At 40.4% G+C, this 20,567-nt stretch overlaps 1 protein-coding gene across 3 annotated transcripts in view; it reads right to left on the reverse strand.

Moving 5' to 3' along the window:
* Positions 1-241: 241 nt before the first annotated feature.
* CTNNA2 (catenin alpha 2) overlaps positions 242-20,567 on the reverse strand; it is an 828,797-nt gene continuing 808,471 nt past the window's right edge. For all 3 annotated transcript variants that reach the window (XM_050943344.1, XM_050943345.1, XM_050943346.1), the window contains one exon: positions 242-1,369. In XM_050943344.1, the coding sequence (XP_050799301.1) occupies positions 1,082-1,369 (288 nt within the window). In that variant the 3' untranslated portion in view covers positions 242-1,081. The remainder of the gene's footprint in view (positions 1,370-20,567) is intronic.

The following is a 20,567-nucleotide window of genomic DNA, read 5'->3' on the forward strand; positions in this document are numbered from 1 at the left end:
CAGTTGATAGGAGGGTATTCCGCTGAAGAATCACAGAATTTTATCTCATAGACATGCTGCAAGCCGGGATTTGCACCCCTCCCCTTCCTTGTTGTGGAAAAGTGAGTACACAATACACTACTTTTTTGTCTCCCTAACCCCAAAACGGACGCATGAATGCAAAATAAATTGATTTTCATCTGAAGGCCATGGTGAATGATCTCTGCACATTAAAGGACAGAAGTCATACCCAGGATTCCAAGGTTAAATGAGTTTATTAAGATTTAGTGGTTACAATGGTATATTAGATACCTGTAATCCAAGCTACACCTACATATTTGCCTCTAAATTCTCACATAATCAATTTCTGTCTCTAAGCATTCCACCACCAGGTCTTCTATTTCTAACAATAACACAATAATAATAATATAAAAGGCAATGTCAATCACCATATTGTGCTTCATACTTCACCATAAAGAATTCAATTGGCAAAAAGTAAAACTTTTTTCCATATTAATGGGATTAATTGAAACATGAGCATAGTCATAACCACTACTAGAATATAAAGAATAAAATATGGATTAAAAGAAGCATCTTTAAAATGGATTAGTTTTTATTCTTGTTCAAAATTCACATACTATGATGAAGATGACTTAAAAGTTAAATTGTTTAATTATTGGGCCACACATTTAAGCATATTGGCTAGTACATTTTTGCACTGTAACAGAAGCAATACGAGCTTTATGGTCTACCATTACACTTCCAGGTTTTTTCTTTTAAATATACCTGCCAACTTAATGTTTCTTGCATGCATAAAGTTTTGCTTTTCAGTTTATTATTTACCTCCACACTTGAGGTGAAAATTCTTTGGCCAATTTTAGGCTATAGTTTAAAAAAAGTAAGCTTGGGATAACTTTATGTAACATCAGAATAGATTGGTCTGCATTCGTGGGTTGCAGATTGTTAATTACTTTAATAAAGCCTCAGGTTGCATGCAAATTGACACTGCTTCATTAGTTTTTTCCCCCATGCCAGACGCATACAAGTCGGCAGGTATGCATACAAAAAGGAATATAAAACCCTCCTGGTAAAGCCTAGTGTTTTAGAAGGAATCCATAGCTTTAAATTCACTTAAAGCCTGTACAGGGGAAATGTGTTTCTTCTGGGAACCTCTTCTCACTCGTGTCTGATATTCTTCTGGCTTTTCTCTCTTTACTAAGGGTTTCTTCTCAGGGGCCTTCATCTTCCAAGATACAACAGGTGAGTTTACTGCAGCTGTACCATAGACCTTCTGATATTTCGTAGACGCCACATATGATGCTTTCACAGTAAGGACCACAGCGTTCATCAGATTTTTAGCTGCCTGGATGAGGGATGTAGCACTATCCAGCTGTGGATAGAAAACAGAATGAAATACGATGGGGTTATTGCTGAACTCACCTCCAGAAGGATTTGATATATGCTCTCAGATCTGATTAGATTTTCTTGCAGAAGGCCAGCAGAATATTAAACAAAAAGAAGAATCTCTGTACAGACGACACCCTGGTTTGTAGCACAGGTGTCCTGGGAACAGCCCACCAGTAATGTGCACTGAACTGGACTGCCAGCTACAGAGAAGCTGTGTGATACTCTACATTAACTTTACAAACAGTTCAAAAGAAAAAAAAAGTTGTTTCCTTGTGCGTGTGAGGGGTTCGATTATACAAATTCCTCTCAAAAGTGACTTATCACCAAACTTCTAACAATGTAGGGCTAGTCTATACTAGAAGTGCTGCAGCTGCACCAGTGCCATTGTAGCACGTCTGCTGAAGATGCTCTATGCTGACGGGCTAGCGCTTTCCTGTTGGCACAATAAATCCACCTCCATGAGAGGCAGTAGCTATATCGGCAGGAGAAGCTCTCCAAACTGCTGAGCACTTTCCACATTGGCACTTAGGTCAGTGTAACTTATGTCACTCATGGGGTGACTTATCATACCACTGAACGACCTAAGTTATACCGACATAAGTGGCAGTCTGTACAAGCCCTTACTTTTAACTGAAAGGGACAACAAAACAGCTTAGATGGGATTTCCCCAAACTCTCAGCTTCAGCCTAACTGCTCCCACTCAGTCAGTGTAAACCACCAATTGATGTCACTGGGAGAGTTAAGCTCATGCTAAGCCCTTTGGGGAATCCCACTTGAATAGTTAAAAAAGGTTGTGAAACCCTCAAGAAGCAGAAAAGACAAAGTAGTTGAGAGTAGATTTCGAAATTATATGAGTAGATAAAACAATGGTTTCACAATTATACTTTATACCCAGGGGCTGCAGGTTGCCCACCACTGATGCAGATCCTCAAATTCCTAATTGACAACCCTGTAAGTGCCCCGAATTCCTAGGCACCTAAATTTTTGCCAGTAAAATCCTCACTGTGCCTACATTTCTGGCAGTGTGTGTGCACATTGCCATCACTGAGCTGCTTGGAGTTTAGCTCTCATCTAAGCCATAGAGGTATTACAAACTAGGCTTTCCTCCCACTTATCTTACCTGTGGGCCTGATCTGGTAAGCATGCTCTGAAAATGCCTTAGAGCACATGTACTGGGTCACAAAATGCAGCCCAGAGGTGGTTTACCCAACATTCACTCACCCAGGCTGTTGAAGACCTAGGTTCAAATCCCCATTATGCTTGACATAGGGCAGGGACTTAGCATTTTCCTCCATCATTGGTCTATGAAGGATCCTTGGGCAGGTCTCAATCTGCTGCAGAGGCCGCTCCATTTTGTGTAAGTAAATAATTGCTCCTTGGGCCAGAGAGACAATGACAATGACTCTGTAGCCTGGCGGTTTTTGCAAGAAAGGACTCATTTAGTTTATATGGCTAACTCTAGGAGAAGGTTCACTGCTGTGAATTCTGAGCAGATTTAGGAGCCTAGATCTTTTCAGGGACAGAGCGTAAGCCACACCATCTCTGCAGCATTTCCTACTGGCTCCCTTAGTTGGCTCCCCACAAAGATTGTTGGCTTTTGTGACTCTCCTCTTGCAGATCCCAAACTCTCTATGAACCTTGTATAGGGAGCCTGGGCACCTGATTTGGGGCTGAAGATTTCACTACATGGCAGGGCACCTGAAGTTAGTCGCTGAGCTTAAATCTCCTTTGTAGGTCTAGCCGTAGGCCCTACCTACATCTTTAAGTGCTTATGAATCTTTGAAAATCTGGCCCTAAGGCCCAGAGCCACAAAAGTATTAGGGTGTCTAACTCCATTGAGTTCAATCAATAGGAATTAGATGCCAAAATACTTTTGAGGAGCTGGACCTTAGTGACTTGCTAAACTGGGGCTCAAGTTACCATGTTCCAGTAGTTCTTTCAAAGAAACATTGCAAAAGTAGGGTTAGTTCCTTGTTATTAAACCAACTAGGTCCTCATTCCAACAGGTTTCCACTAAAATAACAGTGTTTTCAGGCTTGTTGGGACTATGTCAGATGAGACGACTTACCATAGCTCTGCTTCCGTCCTACTCTACTTTCCCAGTCAATTTCACAATATTTCCAGTGAGCCCCTTCCCTTCCTAGTTCCCTCCAGCCCCAGCTTTGGGTGATGCATTTTCATCTTTCACAACAATTTGCATGTATATTTAAAAAGGCAAAATACACATAAAGGCAACATCAAACATGTAATATGCAGAATACGTGGACACTATGAAAACACTTTGTGTTACTAAATATAAGCAAGGATGTTGCCCTAACCAGCATGCTCAAAATATAACCAGAAAGAAACCCGCCTCTCCAAGAATAGAAATGAGGAGGCGTGAATGGGCAGCGTAGAAGTATTACTAACAGTGTTCCAGAGGCCTGGAGGATGTGTGAGATAGCAAGTGAATTCACAGAGCAGAAGGAAGCAGAGTAGGAAAAGAAAGATCCCTCACTGCCAGCAGAGAGTCGCACTCTGCAGTTTCTCCATGGAGACAGAGACACAAGGATTCTACCATCCATGCTCTGCACAAAAATGGAGCCTCCAAAATCTACACAGCACCCAGATTTTTAAAATGAAGTGGGAGTGATTTACATATAAAAAACATCAGTGTGCTCTTCGCTAGCACCCTATTTCAGACCTTTTGCACTTCACATGTGTAATAGAAAATGTTCACTGGACTGTTTATTTTGTATTCCACATTGTCAATGGGTACGTCACTGCCTCATTCCTACATGTGTGCCACCCCCTGAGATTACTACCTCGGGTGGAAGAGTGATTGGCCCTTATACTTTGTCATGCTGTATTCCGACACTTTCTTGCTCCTTCCCCCTCTCTGGTGGCAATGGCTTTTGATTCTGTGCGCTTCCTTTTGTGTCACCCTTTGTTGCTGATGAGCCCTAACAGTCAGATGCGTATTTGTAGCACCCATTTGAGGTCTTTCAATGCCTCTGCTAGGCCATTAAATCAAAGCTGAAGCCAGTGGTTTGTCATTGGAAGGGCAAAACATAATAACTGAGCTTTCATCAAAACCATGCTGACGGAGACTAGCTAACATAACATAAGCATCGGCGCCACCTCCGTGGGTGCTCCGGGGCTGGAGCACCTATGGAAAAAAATTGGTGGGTGCTCAGCACCCACCGGCAGCTCCCCATGGCTCAGCCCTGCTCCCCTGCTCCAGCTCACCTCTGCCTTCTCTGTTGGCACACTGCCATGTCCTGCGTCTCCCTCCTCCCTCCCAGCACTTGCGCCGTGAAACAGCTGATTTGCGGGGCAGGGAGGGAGTGGAGGAGGGGGAATGCAGTGCTGTCACAAACAGATAGTTAAGGGTTAATAGAACAGGAGTACTTCTTGTCTCTTTTGCCTGTAAAGGGTTAACAAGTTCAGTGAGCCTGGCTGTCACCTGACCAGAGGACCAACCAGAGGACAGGATACTTTCAAATCTTGAGGGAGGGAAGTTTTTGTGTGTGCTGTTAGTTTTTGGTTGCTGTTCTCTCTGGGGGCTCAGAGGGATCAGACATGCAACCAGGTTTCTCTCCAATCTCTCTGATACAGTCTCTTGTATGTCCAGAATAGTGAGTACTAGGTAGATAAGGCGAGTTAGGCTTATGTTTGTTTTCTTTATTTGCAAATGTGTATTTGGCTGGAAGGAGTTCAAGTTTGTATTTTGCTGAAAGGATTTTAATTTGTAAATTTACGATGGAATATGTTACGGGGGTTTTCAGCTATAGACACTGGGAATACCCTCCCAGCCTAAGTATACTAGTACAAAGATAATTTTTACTGTTTTTTCTTTCTTTAATTAAAAGCTTTTCTTGTTTAAGAACCTGATTGTTTTTTTTTATTCTGGTGAGACCCCAGGGGACTGAGTCTGGATCCACCAGGGAATTGGTGGGGAGAAAGGAGGGAAGGAGGAGTGAGAGGCTAATTTCTCTCTGTGTTAGGATTACTTTCTCTCTCAGGGATAGTCTGGGAGGGGGAGAGAGAAGGAGGGGGGAAGGTGGATTTTCCTCTCTGTTTTAAGATTCAAGGAGTTTGAATCACAGTGATCTTCCAGGGTAACCCAGGGAGGGGAAGCCTGGGAGAGGCAACGGTGAGGGAAAGGGTTTACTTTCCTTGTGTTAAGATCCAGAGGGTCTGGCTCTTGGGGGCCCCCGGGCAAGGTTTTTGGGGGGACCAGAGTGTACCAGGCACTGGAATTCCTGGTTGGTGGCAGCGCTACAAGTACTAAGCTGGTAAGTGAGCTTAGAGGAATTCATGTGGGTACCCCATCTTTTGGACGCTAAGGTTCAGAGTGGGGAATTATACCATGACAGGCGCAGACCCACTGGAGCTGGAAAAAGTTGGCTCCTATGAACATAACATCACTTATGTTTTAGATTTTGTTTGAGGACTTTCTCGGCCCCTTTCAGGGGTAAATCCTTAGCTTATAATGGCAGGAAAACATGGCCAATTCAATAGAAATATTGTTCAGCATGGTATTATACTATACCCAAATCACTGCCTCATTTAAAATGAGGTCTATATGTTTGTTGGCAAATAACAGATCTCTATTAAATTAAGATATTTTAAGTTATGACTGAGGGCTACAACCAAACATCATTCATTTTGAAATTATTCTTTTTGAAACTTCTATGCATAGATAAAGTATATATAGTGATATAGTCAAGGAGCATTTCCTATGTAATCAATCAAAATACGCTGCGCTCCCATGAACTCCTTTCAGCTGCATATTTCAAAGAGCATGACAAACTTTAATTTTCATGAAAAATCTTTGAGGAAGGAAGGGTTATAAGCATTTTAGAGATTGGGTGAACTAAAGCACAGAACCATTAAGGGAAGCATTTTCAAAACTTCAAAAGTTAGGCACCTAAATCCATATTTACAGCCTGACCTTACAAACAATTACCCCATGCAGTTAAGCATGTAAGTAATTCCATGGGGGCCAATGGGCCTACTCACATGCTCAGAGGTAAACATGTCTATTAGTATTAGAGGGGTAGCCGTGTGAGTCTGGATCTGTAAAAGCAGCAAAGAGTCCTGTGGCAACTTATAGACTAACAGATGTATTAGAGCTTGAGATTTCGTGGGTGAATACCCACTTCGTCAGATGCATGTCTATAAGTGTGTGAGGACTTGGGCCTTAGGGTATGTCAACACTGAAAAAAAAAAAAAAACCAAACCAAAGAAACCCATAGCAGCGAGTCTCAGAGCCCAGTTCAACTGACTGGGGCTCACAGGGCTCACATTATGGGGCTACAAATATTAGTGTGGTAGACATTCCAGTTCAGGCCAAAGCCAGGACTCTGAAACCCGGCGTGTGTGTGTGTGTGTGTGGGGTCAGGGGGCCATCTCAGAGCCTGGGCGGGAACATCTACATTACTATTTTTAGCATCTCTCGGGTGCCCAAGTAGTTGACCCAGCTTCTGAGATTCGCTGCCGCAGGGTTTGTTGTGGATGTACCCCAAGATACCTAAACAAGTGGCCTGATTTTCAAAGATGCTGAGCACACCTGCAGCTTCTAGTGATGTTAACCATTGTTGAGCACCTCAGAAAATCATATCACTTAGTTTTGTGCCTCTTTGATCACCTGTCCCTCCTTTTCAACTTGTTATTAAAGGACTGCTCATCTTCACCAGTACTAATCTAAGGATGAGTTCCAGACACCCATCATTGGTCTTAATATTTATTTACATTCTAACATGGCTCCACGCGCTGAAAGCTTTTGAGAGACATGAAAAGCCCCTACCATTATTAGGTCTTGAGTGTCCACCAAACCTGCTCATAATTATCCCCCACATCCAGTTTGGCCACCTAAGCGAGTTCCTTATTGCCTCCAGGTCCTGGCCTGTAGTTTGGTTCAGCAGAGAAGGATTAATCCGAATGAGCATCACTTTAATTCACTTTTAGGCCTTGCTATGCCACTGCGGTACTTCAGTTTTAAGCTAGCCTGTTGAAATCAGCAGAGTACACTGGCACAGAGCGGATGCAATAGTGAGTCAGGAGCTTGATGTATTCATTTCCTACACAATCTGGGCACAGAAACACACACACTTTCCCAAATATGTAATGCTGATAACTGAAAAGGGGAAAAGAACACTGAAAATAAAAGCAACAGCAGGATATTATTGTGCGGACACAGAAAACAAACTCCACTCCCTAGCAATGGACAGGGAATTATTAATGTGATGATACCCTTTGTGATAATAGCTAACACAGTCTTTTTGACAAGCTATACAAGTGATGTATTTTCAAGAGTTCTGCTACTTGGATCATTTTTTGCTTTCATTTAGGGAAAAAGCCCTCTAAGTCATTAATGATAAATGTAGGCTATTGTGCCATAAAACTTCAACAGCAAAGAAGGGTGGGGAAGGAATCACAATTCTTAAAGAAACTTGGATTCATTCCACTGGCACCTGGTCATTCATTCAGGTTAAAACAGCCATCTACTCAAGAGGAGGCACAAATCATTTGAGAAAAAAAGACTTTGCTACAAGCTAACTTTGCAATTAATGAATGCAAGGTTAGAGAACTGGAGCAGCAGAGCCTATTATCTGCCAAGAAGATAATTTCAGGTGTAAAAAACTGCATAAGGCTTTGAGGGATGTGTGATCAGCTTATATACTGTGCTGCATTTTCCCTGAAATAGAGGCAGAATTTTCCAGTCTTGTGGCAATAAGGATGTTTTGCTTCTTTTACAGGCACACCATAATCAGAAGTGTCTGAATAATAAAAAAAAAAGGAATAGCTACAAAACTAAAGGGGGGGGAGACTGCTAATGTTTTCCCCAGCAATATGAAAACATAGAAGAATTTTCCCTCTTCCTTTTTTTTACATCCTTAATGGGAGAAAAATCATGACTCAGTTTTAAAAGGAAGAGCATTTTCTCTCCAGCCGTCACCCTATGATTTAGAGGAGAGAGAGTGGAGCTAGCAGAAGGAAGGGAACCCTAATCTTTCACAATTAAATGTGCTTTTTCAGTGCAGTGCTCATCTTTTCCCCCCTTTGGTGAGAAAGTAGTGTCGCTGGAATAGGAAAAGAAAAATGTTACAGAATAGTTGGATACACTGGATGTATTCAAGTCAGCAGGTCCTGAAGATATTTACGCTAGGGTACTTTAGGAACTACTTGAATCAATCTTCAAACTATTAGCGATTATCTCAAAGAACTTATGGGGAACTGGCGAGGTACCAGGAGTCTGGAGAGAGGCAAACATCTTTAAAAAGGGAACAAAGAGGATCTGGGGAATTTTATATCAGTCATCTTACCTTCAATACCTGGAAAGATACTGGAACAAATTATTAAAAATCAATGTGTAAGCATCCAAAGGATTAAAGGGTAATAAGTAATAGGCAAAGTGGATTGAAGAAAAACAAATCATATCAAACCAATCTAATTTTCTTCTTTGACAGAGTTACTGTTCTAATGGATAGGGTGGAAGCAGTAAACATAATATATCTTGGCTTTAGTAAGGCTTTTGACGCACTCCTATATAACATTCTCATAAACCAAGTAGAGAAATGTGGTTTAGATGAAATTACTATGGATGGTTGCATAACTGGTTGAAAGACCATAAATCAAAGAGTAATTAGCAATGGTTCACTGCCAAATTGGGAAGATGTATCTAGTAAAATCCAGCAGGTGTCCGTCATAAGTCTGGTTCTAGTCAGTATTTTAATTAATGACTTGTGTACTGGAATGAACAGTCTGCTCATAAAATCAGCAGATTATACTAAGCTGGGAGAGACTGCAAGCACTTTGGAGGACAGGATTCAAATTCAAAATAACCTCAACAAATTGGAGAATTGGTCTTAAATCGACAAGATGAAATTCAGTAAAGACAAGTCCAAAGTACTACAGTTTGGAATTAAAAAACCCAACTGCTCAAATACAAAATGGGGAATAACTGGTTAGGCACTTGTACTGCTGGGGGTGGTGGGCATAGTGGCTCACATATTGAAAATGAGCCAAAATGTAATGCAGTTGTTAAAAAGGCTAATATAATTCTGGGCTGTATTAATAGGAGAGTCATATATATGACACAAGAGACAACTGTCCGGATCTACTTGGCACTGGTGAGGCCTCAACTGCAGGATTAAGTCCAGTTTTGGATGCCACACTTTAAGAAAGATGCGGAAAAATTAGAGACAGTCTAGAGGAAAGCAACAAAAGGGATAAAAGGTTCAGAAAACCTGACCTATGAGGAAAGGTTGAAAATAACTGGGCATGTTTAGTCTTGAGAAAAGAAGACTCAGGAGGGGGAACTGAAAAAGTCTTCAAAAATGTTATGGCCTTCTACAAAGAGGACTGTGATCAATTGTTCTCCATGGGCACTGAAGATAGGACAAGAAGTAATAGTCTTAATTTGAAGCAAAGGAGATTTAGGTTAGGTATTATGTCAAATTTTCTAACTATAAAGATAGTTCTTTACTGGAACAGGCTTCCAAGGGAGGCTGTGGAATTCCCATCACTTAAGGTTTTTTAAGGACAGGTTGGACAAACATCAGGGATTATATAGGTTTACTTGATGCTGTGTTAGCGTGCGGCGGCTCCACTACAGAATCTGTCAAGATCCACTCCAGCCTTACATTTCTATGGTTCTATGAAAAGATTTGTCTGAGGAGCTCTCCCAACCATTAGTGTTGATTTTTAATAGGTCTTGGATAACTTGGGGATTTCCAGAGGACTGGAAGAAAGCTAATGCAGTACCAATATTTTTAAAAGGTAAATGGGATGACCCAGGTAATTAGAGACCTGTCAGCCTGCAATCAATCCTGGGTAAAGTAATTAAATGACTGATATGGGACTTGATTAAAAAAGAATTAAAAGCGGGTAATATAACTAATGACAATCAACATGGGATTATGGAAAATAAATCTTTCCCAAATAAGTTGATACAATTTTTAGATGAGATTGTAATTTTGTTTGATAAAGGTAAAAGTATTGATGTACATCTAGATTTCTGTGTGGCATATGACTCGGTTCGACACATCAGTTTAAGAAAACAGAATAATACAAAACCAAAAAGGTGAATTTCAATGGGTTAAAACTTTGCTGATAGGTCTCAAAATATAATGGTAAACTGGGAATCATTACTGAGTGGCTGTGTTTGTAATGGGGTCCCTGGGGCATATATTATTGGTCTTACACTATTTAATATTAGTATCAGTGAGCTGGAAAAAAACATAAAATCATTCCTGATAAAGTGTTCAGATGAAACAAATAATAATGAAGAGGACAGGTCATTGATACATAGTGATCTGGATTGCTTAACATGCTGATACAAGCAAACAAAGTGAATTTCAGTAATGTCAGGTCATATGTTTAGGAACAAAGAATATAGGCCATACCTACATGGGGGACTCTATCCCAGAGTGCCGTGACTTTGAAAAAGACTTGATGGATATTCAGCTAAACACGAGCTTCCTGAAGGACGCTGTGGCTGAAAAGGCTAATGCAATGTTTGGATTTATAAATAGGGATATATGGAGGAAGAGTAGACAGGTAATATCTCCATATTCAGTATTGGTGTGTTCATCACTGCAATACTGTGTCCAGCTCTCGTGTCTAAAATTCAAGAAGGATGTTGATAAACTGGAGAAGATTAACAGAAGATCATCAAGAATGATTAAAGCACTGGAAAAAATGCCTTGCAGTGAAAGACTCAAAGAGCTCGATCTATTTATTGTAAGAAAGAGACGGTTAAGTAAGGGGTTACTTGATCATAGTCTGTAACAGAAATTTGATAATAAAGGGCTTTTCAATCTAGCAGACAAAGCTGTAACAAGATAGAATGGCTGGAAGTTGAAACTAGACAAATTCAGTGTCATAATGAAATGTAAATTTTAAACAGTGAGAGTAATTAGCCATTGGAATAACTTACTAAGGCTTGGGGTTGATTCTCCATTACTGGAAACCTTTAAATCAAGGATGGATGTTTTTCAAAAAGATTTGTTCCATCACAGCTACTGGACATGAAGCAGGAATTAATACAGGAAAGTCCTGCAGCCTATCTTTTGCAAAAGGTCAGGCTAGAGAATGACAGTGGTCCCTTTAGGGTTTAAAATGTATGAATTATTAATTTTTACTAATAATACTAATGGTTATTGTTTAGTCTGATTGGCTTTATTGGGTTAGTTTGTTGTTTGTAATTATTCTTATTCTTGGTGATCATATATTTTAAAATATTACAACAGCATCTAAACTCATTGGGATAGTCACTGAACAGCAGTGTAAGGGCTAGATTGAGACTTTATTTACATAACTGTGCAGGACCCTCTTACACCCCGACTCTGGCTAACAGGACCTGGGTGCAGAGAAATAAGCAGTGCTATGCATCTGCTTTCTTCCTCCCCGGACCAAGTAGCAAGGAAGAAGTGTGAAACGAATAGAACCTTTGATCCATTCCACTCACTGTTGTAGGGGTAGTACTGGCCAATTAGCTTCCAGTACAGGCCAGCAGTAAATTAGTATCCCCTGGGAGCCGGGAGGAAACAAGAGAGGAATTGTGACTCAGAAAGGCATATGAGGAATAATGCCTCCTGGAACTACTGCTGTGGCAGCTCACCTTCTGCAACAGCCCTTGCTCAGAGCTGTGTCTTAAGGCAAAGGGAAAGTCTACACTACAAAATTAAGTTGACCGAAATGACTTAACAGTACAGCTACGGAAGTAACAATCATTTTTTATATATCCACACTATGTTCCTTCTGTAGGTGGTGTGTGTCCTTACCAGAAGCACTTGCACCAATTTAACTGCCAGTGTGGAGCAATGTGGGATGGTTTGTGAAAAGAGGCACCTGTCAATGTAAGCAACGCAATGTCTACATTGACACTGCATCAACCTAACCACATCAACTTTAAGTGCTACGCCTCTTGGGGAGGTGGAGTTATTAAGTCGGTGTAGTGGGCGAGTTAGATCAGTGGGAGATAAATTTTAGTGTAGATACTTACAAGTTAGGTCGAGTTAGGCAGTTTACATCGACCTAAACTCTGTAGTGCAGACTAGGCCAAAATTGAACCCTATATAAATAAATGTATATTTTTCTCACAATTATAGTAATGCCACCTGACATTTCTGTAGAGGTTTCCATCTCACAGCATTTTACAGTTTTACAAGTACGTATTAATGACAACCAATATAGGAATCACTACACCCAGGACTCAAATGCAACCATCTCTGGGTTGTTTAAAAGTAACACTACACAACAGGCTAAGGCCCCAATCCACCAACTCATTTAAGCACATGAAGTCAATGCAATAAAGTGCTTTGCTGGAACTGGGGCCAGGACCTGAAGAAAAGTAAAATGCATTAATCAGTTGGAACTATGTGGCAATGTGTTGTAGGTAAGCAAAATGCTATTATCCAAACTGGAATGTGGGCATGATACTGATGTTAAAAAGGTTTCATGGTTATCTAGAGGAAGCAAAGTATATTCCCTCTTTTCTTGCTATTTTCCCATTGGATTGTAATTAACTTACTCCTCTTGACATGTTGAGGTTTTAACTCATTTAGGTAGGTAGTTGTGTTTCATAACTTGCCAATCCACTGATTACTTGTTGTCATTTGCATTTTTTCAATTATAAGTAGGTAAACCATAGGGACTCCCAAGCAGACTTAGTTAAATTGAACACATTCTGCATCCTTACCATGGTTTTTCATACCATTTCTTTCATCGTAATGAGAAACAGACAAATGTACCAAGAATTATGGGAAGCTCCTCCATATAACATGAATCATTGCCATTTTGAGAAGAGACATACATTGAACTTAGTTGGTTACCAGTTTCATTATGACAATATTCAAAACTTTAAGTAGTGTTCTAATAAAAGAAGACACACACAGAGGCAAACACACATGATATAGAGAGACCGAGAGGATGCATTTGTATAGCTGAATAAATCACTTTGACCAATATTAATTGCCAAAAAAGAAAAAAAATACATCCGTTTTATTTTCTTTGTATAAAAACGTCTATTTAATATAAATAGGTATTTAATTTGTGAAAACAAAATATCTAGAGATAAATATAATAGAAGATATTAACTGAACTTAGCTACATTTTAAATCACATTTAATAGCTAAATGAAGAGATAGAATAATATTTATTACTTCTTCAAAAACTATCTATCTATAATAATAGGTCATCATACATTATTTTAATTAAATTAATATTAAATCAACCCAATTGACCCATAACTCCTGGTGGTTAAAGGCTGCCATGTGAATGATCTTAAAAGTTAACAAAAATGTTCACATCAACCCTAAAAAGACTTTAACTTTGTTTTTACACTCTGCAGCTACCCAGAGATAAAGATGACCTGACTGAAAAATCAGGACCCTTGTTTATATCATAGCTTAACCTATTTTTAGAAATCAGACATGAATCTGATGGTCATCCAGTAGAAAAGGTCTTAAACCCTAATGGTCAAATGGTAGTGAACTAGAAAGTTTGAAGGTATTTTAAAGTGTTAATTTAAGATGGGGTTTGTGTGTGGAGGTCATCATTAGTGCATGTTTCACTGTTATGATACTTGTACACTACATACCACTTGCAGCAGCATGTAGGGTATATTTAGCTACACTCCACAATCAAAAGCAGGCTGCGTCCACACTGCAGTGTGTAGCTATATGTGTTAGTGAAAGGCTCTGGCAGGGACAAGGCAGTGTGGAAAGGCTCAGCAGCAGGGAACTGCCAGAGCCCGTTCCCACTGCCTCCCCACTGCAAAAGTCCTTCCCAGCTGCTGGAGTTTTTCATTGCAGTGGCGAAAGGCTCAGGCACCTCCTTCTCTTATCCCGCTGCAGGGAGCTGTCAGAGCTTTTCCCTGCCACAGGGAGTTGCCGGAGCCCTTCCTCATTGCTGCCACACTGCTGGAGTCTTTCCCCTCTGTGGGATCTTTTCACTGCAGTGAGGAAAGACTCCAGCAGCGAGTAGGCAGAGGGACACTACATTGCTAAAATAGCAGTGTCAGCAGAGAAGGCACTGCTTGGGCAAGTAGAGAGCCATGTAAAGAATATACCTGGGTACATACCCACAGGGTCCAGGTGTCTCTTTGCTCACCTAAGAACTCCCTTGCTGTCTACACTGATATTTATCCCCATGCTAGGAGGGAATGTACTTTGCATGCCACTGAAAGGAGTATGCAGTGTAGATGTGCCTTTAAAGTAATCAAGTTTAAGGCCACAAGGGCTCACCAGATCATCTAGTCTGACCTCCTGTATATCACAGACAATATCATGGCCACACTGACCCCAGTGAAATCTTCTTCTGATTTTATTTACACTGATGCAGGGCCCTGATTCAGCAAGGTGCATAAGAACATTGCTAACTTTAAGGGGACTTCAAATAAGACTAGTCACTCCCTTCAGCTTAGGTATGTGCTTAAGTACCTTTCTGAATCAAGGCCTAAATCCACAGTACCTACAATGGATTTAGTGTAACTTAGTCCAGGTCTGCACTGCAGACTTCTGTCGGCACAGTTATGTTGGTCATAGGAGTGAAGAGGTATGATCCCTGACCAATGTAGTTGTGCCGACGGCGTCCCTAGTGTAGACACAGCTATATCAGCAAAGCTGCACTTTCACAAGTACAGTTTGTTTTGCTTGTTGGGGGAGGTTTAATTACATGAGTACAAAGTGCAGTTTTGCTGGTATAACTGCATCCATATTAGGAGCACTTTGCTGGTAGTGTTTTTTCTTGCTTTCACCTTATCCTATTAGTTGGGATCAGCAGCTCTTGTTCAGGTCCAAGTACTCCTGTTGATTACTTTGTCCAAGCTGACACCAACTTTCTTCATGTCCTACTTTGGCATCTCGAACTACCTTTTTCTCATTCTTCCTCCTGGTCTTTGTCCCATGACTGCTAGATCTGATACTCTCTGACCAACACACCCCACGTCTCATTGTCTCACATGACCCAACCATCTTAGTTGATACTCGCTCCGCTTTTCCATAATGGGAGCCACCTGCATGATAATTCATACCATTTCACTGTGTGATCCCATCCATCAACTCTTGTCTTCCTAGTGTTCACCTAAGCATTCTCATTTTGGCAGTATGAAGCAGTTGTTCTTCTCTCATTCATCCACTAACTTTCTGACCCATATGTCATGGCTAGTCTAATTACGGTCTTATACACTTTGCTCTTTAGTTTACTTGCCATATTCTTATTGCAGAGAACTTCCTTCAACTCCCTCCATTTTCACCAAGCGCTCTTCATGTGACCCCTAATATCTGCTCCATGGTCCTGGCATGGGTCAATACTGAACTGAGGTATTTAAATTGTTCCACAGACTTTAACTCTATACCATCTAATTATACTGGCTTCTCATTGTCCCTCTCAATAAAGCTTTGCATGTATTCTGGCTTTTGCTGGTTGATTCATAAATCATTTTCTTCTAACGCAGCCCTCCAGTATAGTGGTATTACTATACCAGTTTAAAAAAGAAAACCACAATAGTGGTATTGCTATATCAGTAAAATATTCTTCATGTCAATATGGCCTTACATCAGAGTCTGGCCCATATGTTCTAGCACTGAACAATATATTGGGCCAGATTCTTAGTTGGAGTAACTCAATGTAGCTCATTTCAATGGAGTTAGGACACTTTACAGCAGATTGGCTTGATTGGGTCAGCTAGACCATGACCCTGACAGAGCAGGATTGGTCCCTATTGCACATTTTCTCAAACTATAGAATCTAGAGTAAGAAAGGCCTGTTGTTGTAGCACAAAGGATCAGATTTATGTGCTTCAGCAGTCCTCCATTAGCAGTAATTCCATTCCAGCTGAAATTTTGGAAATTGGTTTATCAAAATACCATTCTTATGTCAATGGCTGGTATTCCAAATTGTCAGCATATATCCTTTGAATGAGGCATGATGAGAGCATAAATTTTAACACTTGAAATGAAAATATGGTACACAAGCCAAATGGAAGCCACTGAGTTTGTAATGCTGTCTAGCTACAGCTATGTAAGTATTATTATTATTGGCTTCTTTTCATCCTGATAAGAACTGAATGTTAAGAAGCTGTACTTTCTTCCATGCATCTGTCATAAATCCCACAGGAAGCAGGGATATAGATCCTTGTATTATTGGTTCAGTAGTCTTAAAGCAATGGGGGAAAAAATCTAAAATTTCTAACTAACTAGAGTGGTCAGGGAGGCACTGAAACTAGACATGTGGATGAGGGTTCTATTTGGGATGCAGTGTTTCTTTATCCGAGTGTAACAGGGTGTAGCAGGGTCCCACTTGGGCCTGCCTCGTCTCTGCTCCAAAAACCGCTCCAAGACCTTCTGGCTCAGCAGTTACCAGTGAAGTTTACTTAAATAATGCCATCCCACCACCTTCTCACCAGGTACAGTGTGGGGGTTCCAGACTTAAGGACAACTTAGCTTCTGGACCCAGAAGGGCAGAGGTACCATGCTCCTTCCCTTCCCTGGCTTCCTCCTTTCTGTCTGCCTCTCTTGGCTTCCTTCCTCTGAGGCTTTTATACAGCCCCAGGCTAAGGCTGGCAGCTGTTTCCCCTTTGCCAGTCAGGTGCAGGTTTCTCTAGCCAGCTCCAATTTACCTCCCTTAATTGGAACAAGGGTCACAGAGGGCTGGCTCAGGAGTTCCTGCACAGCACCCTGTCACGCCCAGTGTAACTATATTAGAAACTCTGTGTTTGACATCTGCATTAAAAATACAGCAAATGAGTAGATCACACATCAGGAAACTACAAAGCGATTTCTTTAAATGTAATGAGTTAATATTATCCATATATTGCAAAACACTTCAACTCTCTTTGCAAAGGCATCAGATTTCATGTAAAATCTAATGTTACAACAATAAAATCCTTGAAACCATTCTGCCATCTCAGCTGGATCTTTTAGTGTCTGTGGATGGATAACAGACCCAGTCCTTCCCATGTCTGGTTTGAGGAAAAGACCTAATCACAGGGTGGAGGAGAGGATGAAGGTCCCATCGCAAAAATAAAATATGATTATATCTCCTAGAGTGGTTGAGTCAAACAATATTTTGGAGAAGGCACAAGATCCCAGCCTATCACAGAAGATACATTGTCAGCATGGATACTAAAGCTGCCCAGAATAAAAAGTCTCTTGAGAATCCAGTGATCCAACAAGAAGTCAGTAAGGTAAAAATTCAGTTAAGTGGTCTTCATACAGCCAGAACTTCATAAAACATTTTATGCTAGGATTCACAAGCAGACAGATACCACAGAAATCAGTCCATCTTTGATACTGGACATCTTCTGAACCCACAGCCAGGTCTCTTCACTAACCCTCCCAGAATCTGATGCATGAAAGAAAGTGCAGACTTTCATATTCAGTTGCTATTACATCTATAAGAGGCCAATATAGGGTTGCTGGTCAATACTATTGATTTGTCTTCTCCTGGTTTGAATTCTGTATTGTATGCCTTTTGTGAGAAGGTTTAAATATGTAACAAATATATCTAGATTTTTTTTTATATTTCAGTTTTTCCAAGAGAATATAATGCTTCTATAAAAGTATTAGATTGTCAACCCTGGAGACCAGTCTCACTTATTTATCCAGAGAACAGGTACAGCAACTAGAGAGACTGTGCATGTTTTTCCTTACTGTCTTACCTGGAGATATTTGGAAGACTCATGTTGATTGGTTATTGCACAATCAACACCAAGTAGGGTAACTATCAGACACAAAGTGCAATGGACGTTCAGTACAATGGCATCAATAAAGCACCTAGACTAGCACATTTCTTTTCATAAGTGTGTGTTAGCCACAGCTGTTCCTTGTGATTTTGTCAGTGTGATCAAACAGGATGATGTGGCATTTCAATCTATATCGCTAAAAAAGTGTGACTGTCCAACTCCTTTTCCATTTGTAAGACTGTCAGAACCTCTCCATATGTGTTATCTTCCTGTCTTCATCTGAGATGATATCTCACATTCCAAGGCAAATTGCTTCCTAACTAAATTCAGATGCGTGAGGTTGCCTTTGCCCAGGTCAGCATAAGAAGAGTTTGAGGATGACTTTGCTGGCATACATGGTTTTCCTCAGGGGAGCTTACCAAAACCATCAATCACATTCAGTCTTGAAATGAATAGGATGTAATAGCGTTGCTGAATGGCAGATATTGGTTCATTGCTTTTGTACTGGCATGGCGTTTCATTGCTTGCCAACTAACATTTTGCATCTTCTATAAAACTCACAAGTGCTGAACACTTATAAGATGTTGAGCTCCTTCCATTTCCACGGAAGTCAGTGAGAGCATTCAAGGCCTGATCCAAGAGCTAATCAATGGAAAGATTTCTTTTGATTTCAGCGAGCCCAACCCTGTAGGACTGGGCCCATAGCAAAAGGAAGAAGGAAAAGAAGTCCTGACCACATGAAATATGATCATACAGGTAGTAGGAGAGGATCTAATATTCCAGTTGATATGATAGTCCATAGCTAGCAAATGCATAACTCAATTTTTCAGCACAGGAGTAGCCATGTTACAGGTTATGTGAAGATTCTGGTCAATCACTGAATATATTATCTGTGAATATAAAATGGCTCATTATGTAGATACTATTGGCCATTTTACTCCTTAAAAGAAGCAGTTTGGAATTTCTGGATACTTTCAAATAAATTAAAACACAAACAAATGAGTTACAAATTCGGTAGATATCCCAAGAAAGAACAAAGAACAAGGGGAAGTAAAATGAGCCAAACCTCACTCATTTTATTCACAAGAGTAGTCTTGTACATGTCAAATTTTGGTGGCGTCAGTGGGATTACCTGAATGAGTAAAATGAGCAGAATTAAGCCCAATTTAGACACCAAAGACACTTTTTCATCACTTATGTCAATTCTGCAAATGTTTATACATCTGAATAACTTTACCCATAGAAGTAGTCTTATTGATCTCAATGTCATAGTTACACACGTAAAGTGTTTGCAGGACTAGGATTTAAGTGAATAATGCTCCATTTGGCCAACTTTTAGAATTTGCAACAGAGGTCATTCAAAAAAAGTGCTAGAGGACAATAATCACATATTTGGCATCAACAGTTATTTAACAATTCATCAGATTTGGCTGGTTCAACACCATTTCCTTTAGCAATTACAAGTTATGTTACTGAGTTACATTAGGAAACCATAACTCATTTGGTCAAAGTTTTATTTTGAGCGTCAGAATCCTGAAAGGAACTTTAGTCTAAAAACAAATGCAAAGGTACTTACAATGCAGTCTGAGTAATTCACATGCTTTAAGATTTTTTGTACTAAATATCCTGGGCATACTCATTTCTATATATATGCAGAATAATGCAACCCTCCCTCGACTTCTCTCCAATTTCTAATCACCTAGATATGTTACACAGCTAATCTCAGCCTTTACTTTAAAAACGGAAAATAAAAGGAGGCCCCTTAGCCTTTTCCTTTGCAAAGACAACCCGGGTGTATCTACAGATTTGGGGTTATTTATGGTTCTCCGTATAGTTGCCTAGACCTAGTATTGGTAGCTGTGAAAACTATGGCCATGTGTCCCTTTATTTTGTGGAGGATCCATGATTTTTTCATGGTTATGGGGGCAGAGTTGAGTGAATTGCTACCAACGATGGCCTTCTCAGCTGTCTGAATCTGAGCCACTTCCTCTGCTCTGAATCTCTTTCAACGTCTGGCCTCAAAAAGGAATAATCCATGAGCATTATAAAGACAGTGTGGTCCAGGGGCCTAGGCACAGAATAGAGAAGAAGTGACTGCTGCGTCCTAATTCTGACTCTAATATGGGCTTCTTCTGTGGCCATGGTCAATACACTTAGACCAAAAAAATGTAAAATGCCTAAACTGATGGCCTAATTTTTGAGAGCTACTGAGAACCCACAACACACAATTCAGTAAGTGAATCCTGAGGGTGCTTAGCACTTCTGAAAAAAAATCAGTTCCTTGTTGTCTCCAAGTAAACAGGCCAAGAATTAGGGCAAACAGCATCTGTGAATACTTTTGAAATTGTTGTCCTTAATCTCTCTGTCTTATTTTTCCAAACTGCCACATGAAGATAATTACTTACCTTATGGGGGTGTTGTGATTATTAATTAGTTAATATTTGTAAAATGCTACAAAAGTGTGAAAACTCACCAAGACCTCGTGGCTCCAAGACCCCTGGTTTAT

The sequence above is a fragment of the Gopherus flavomarginatus genome, chromosome 3 (assembly GCF_025201925.1).
Source record: "Gopherus flavomarginatus isolate rGopFla2 chromosome 3, rGopFla2.mat.asm, whole genome shotgun sequence".
Lineage (NCBI taxonomy): Eukaryota > Metazoa > Chordata > Testudines > Testudinidae > Gopherus > Gopherus flavomarginatus.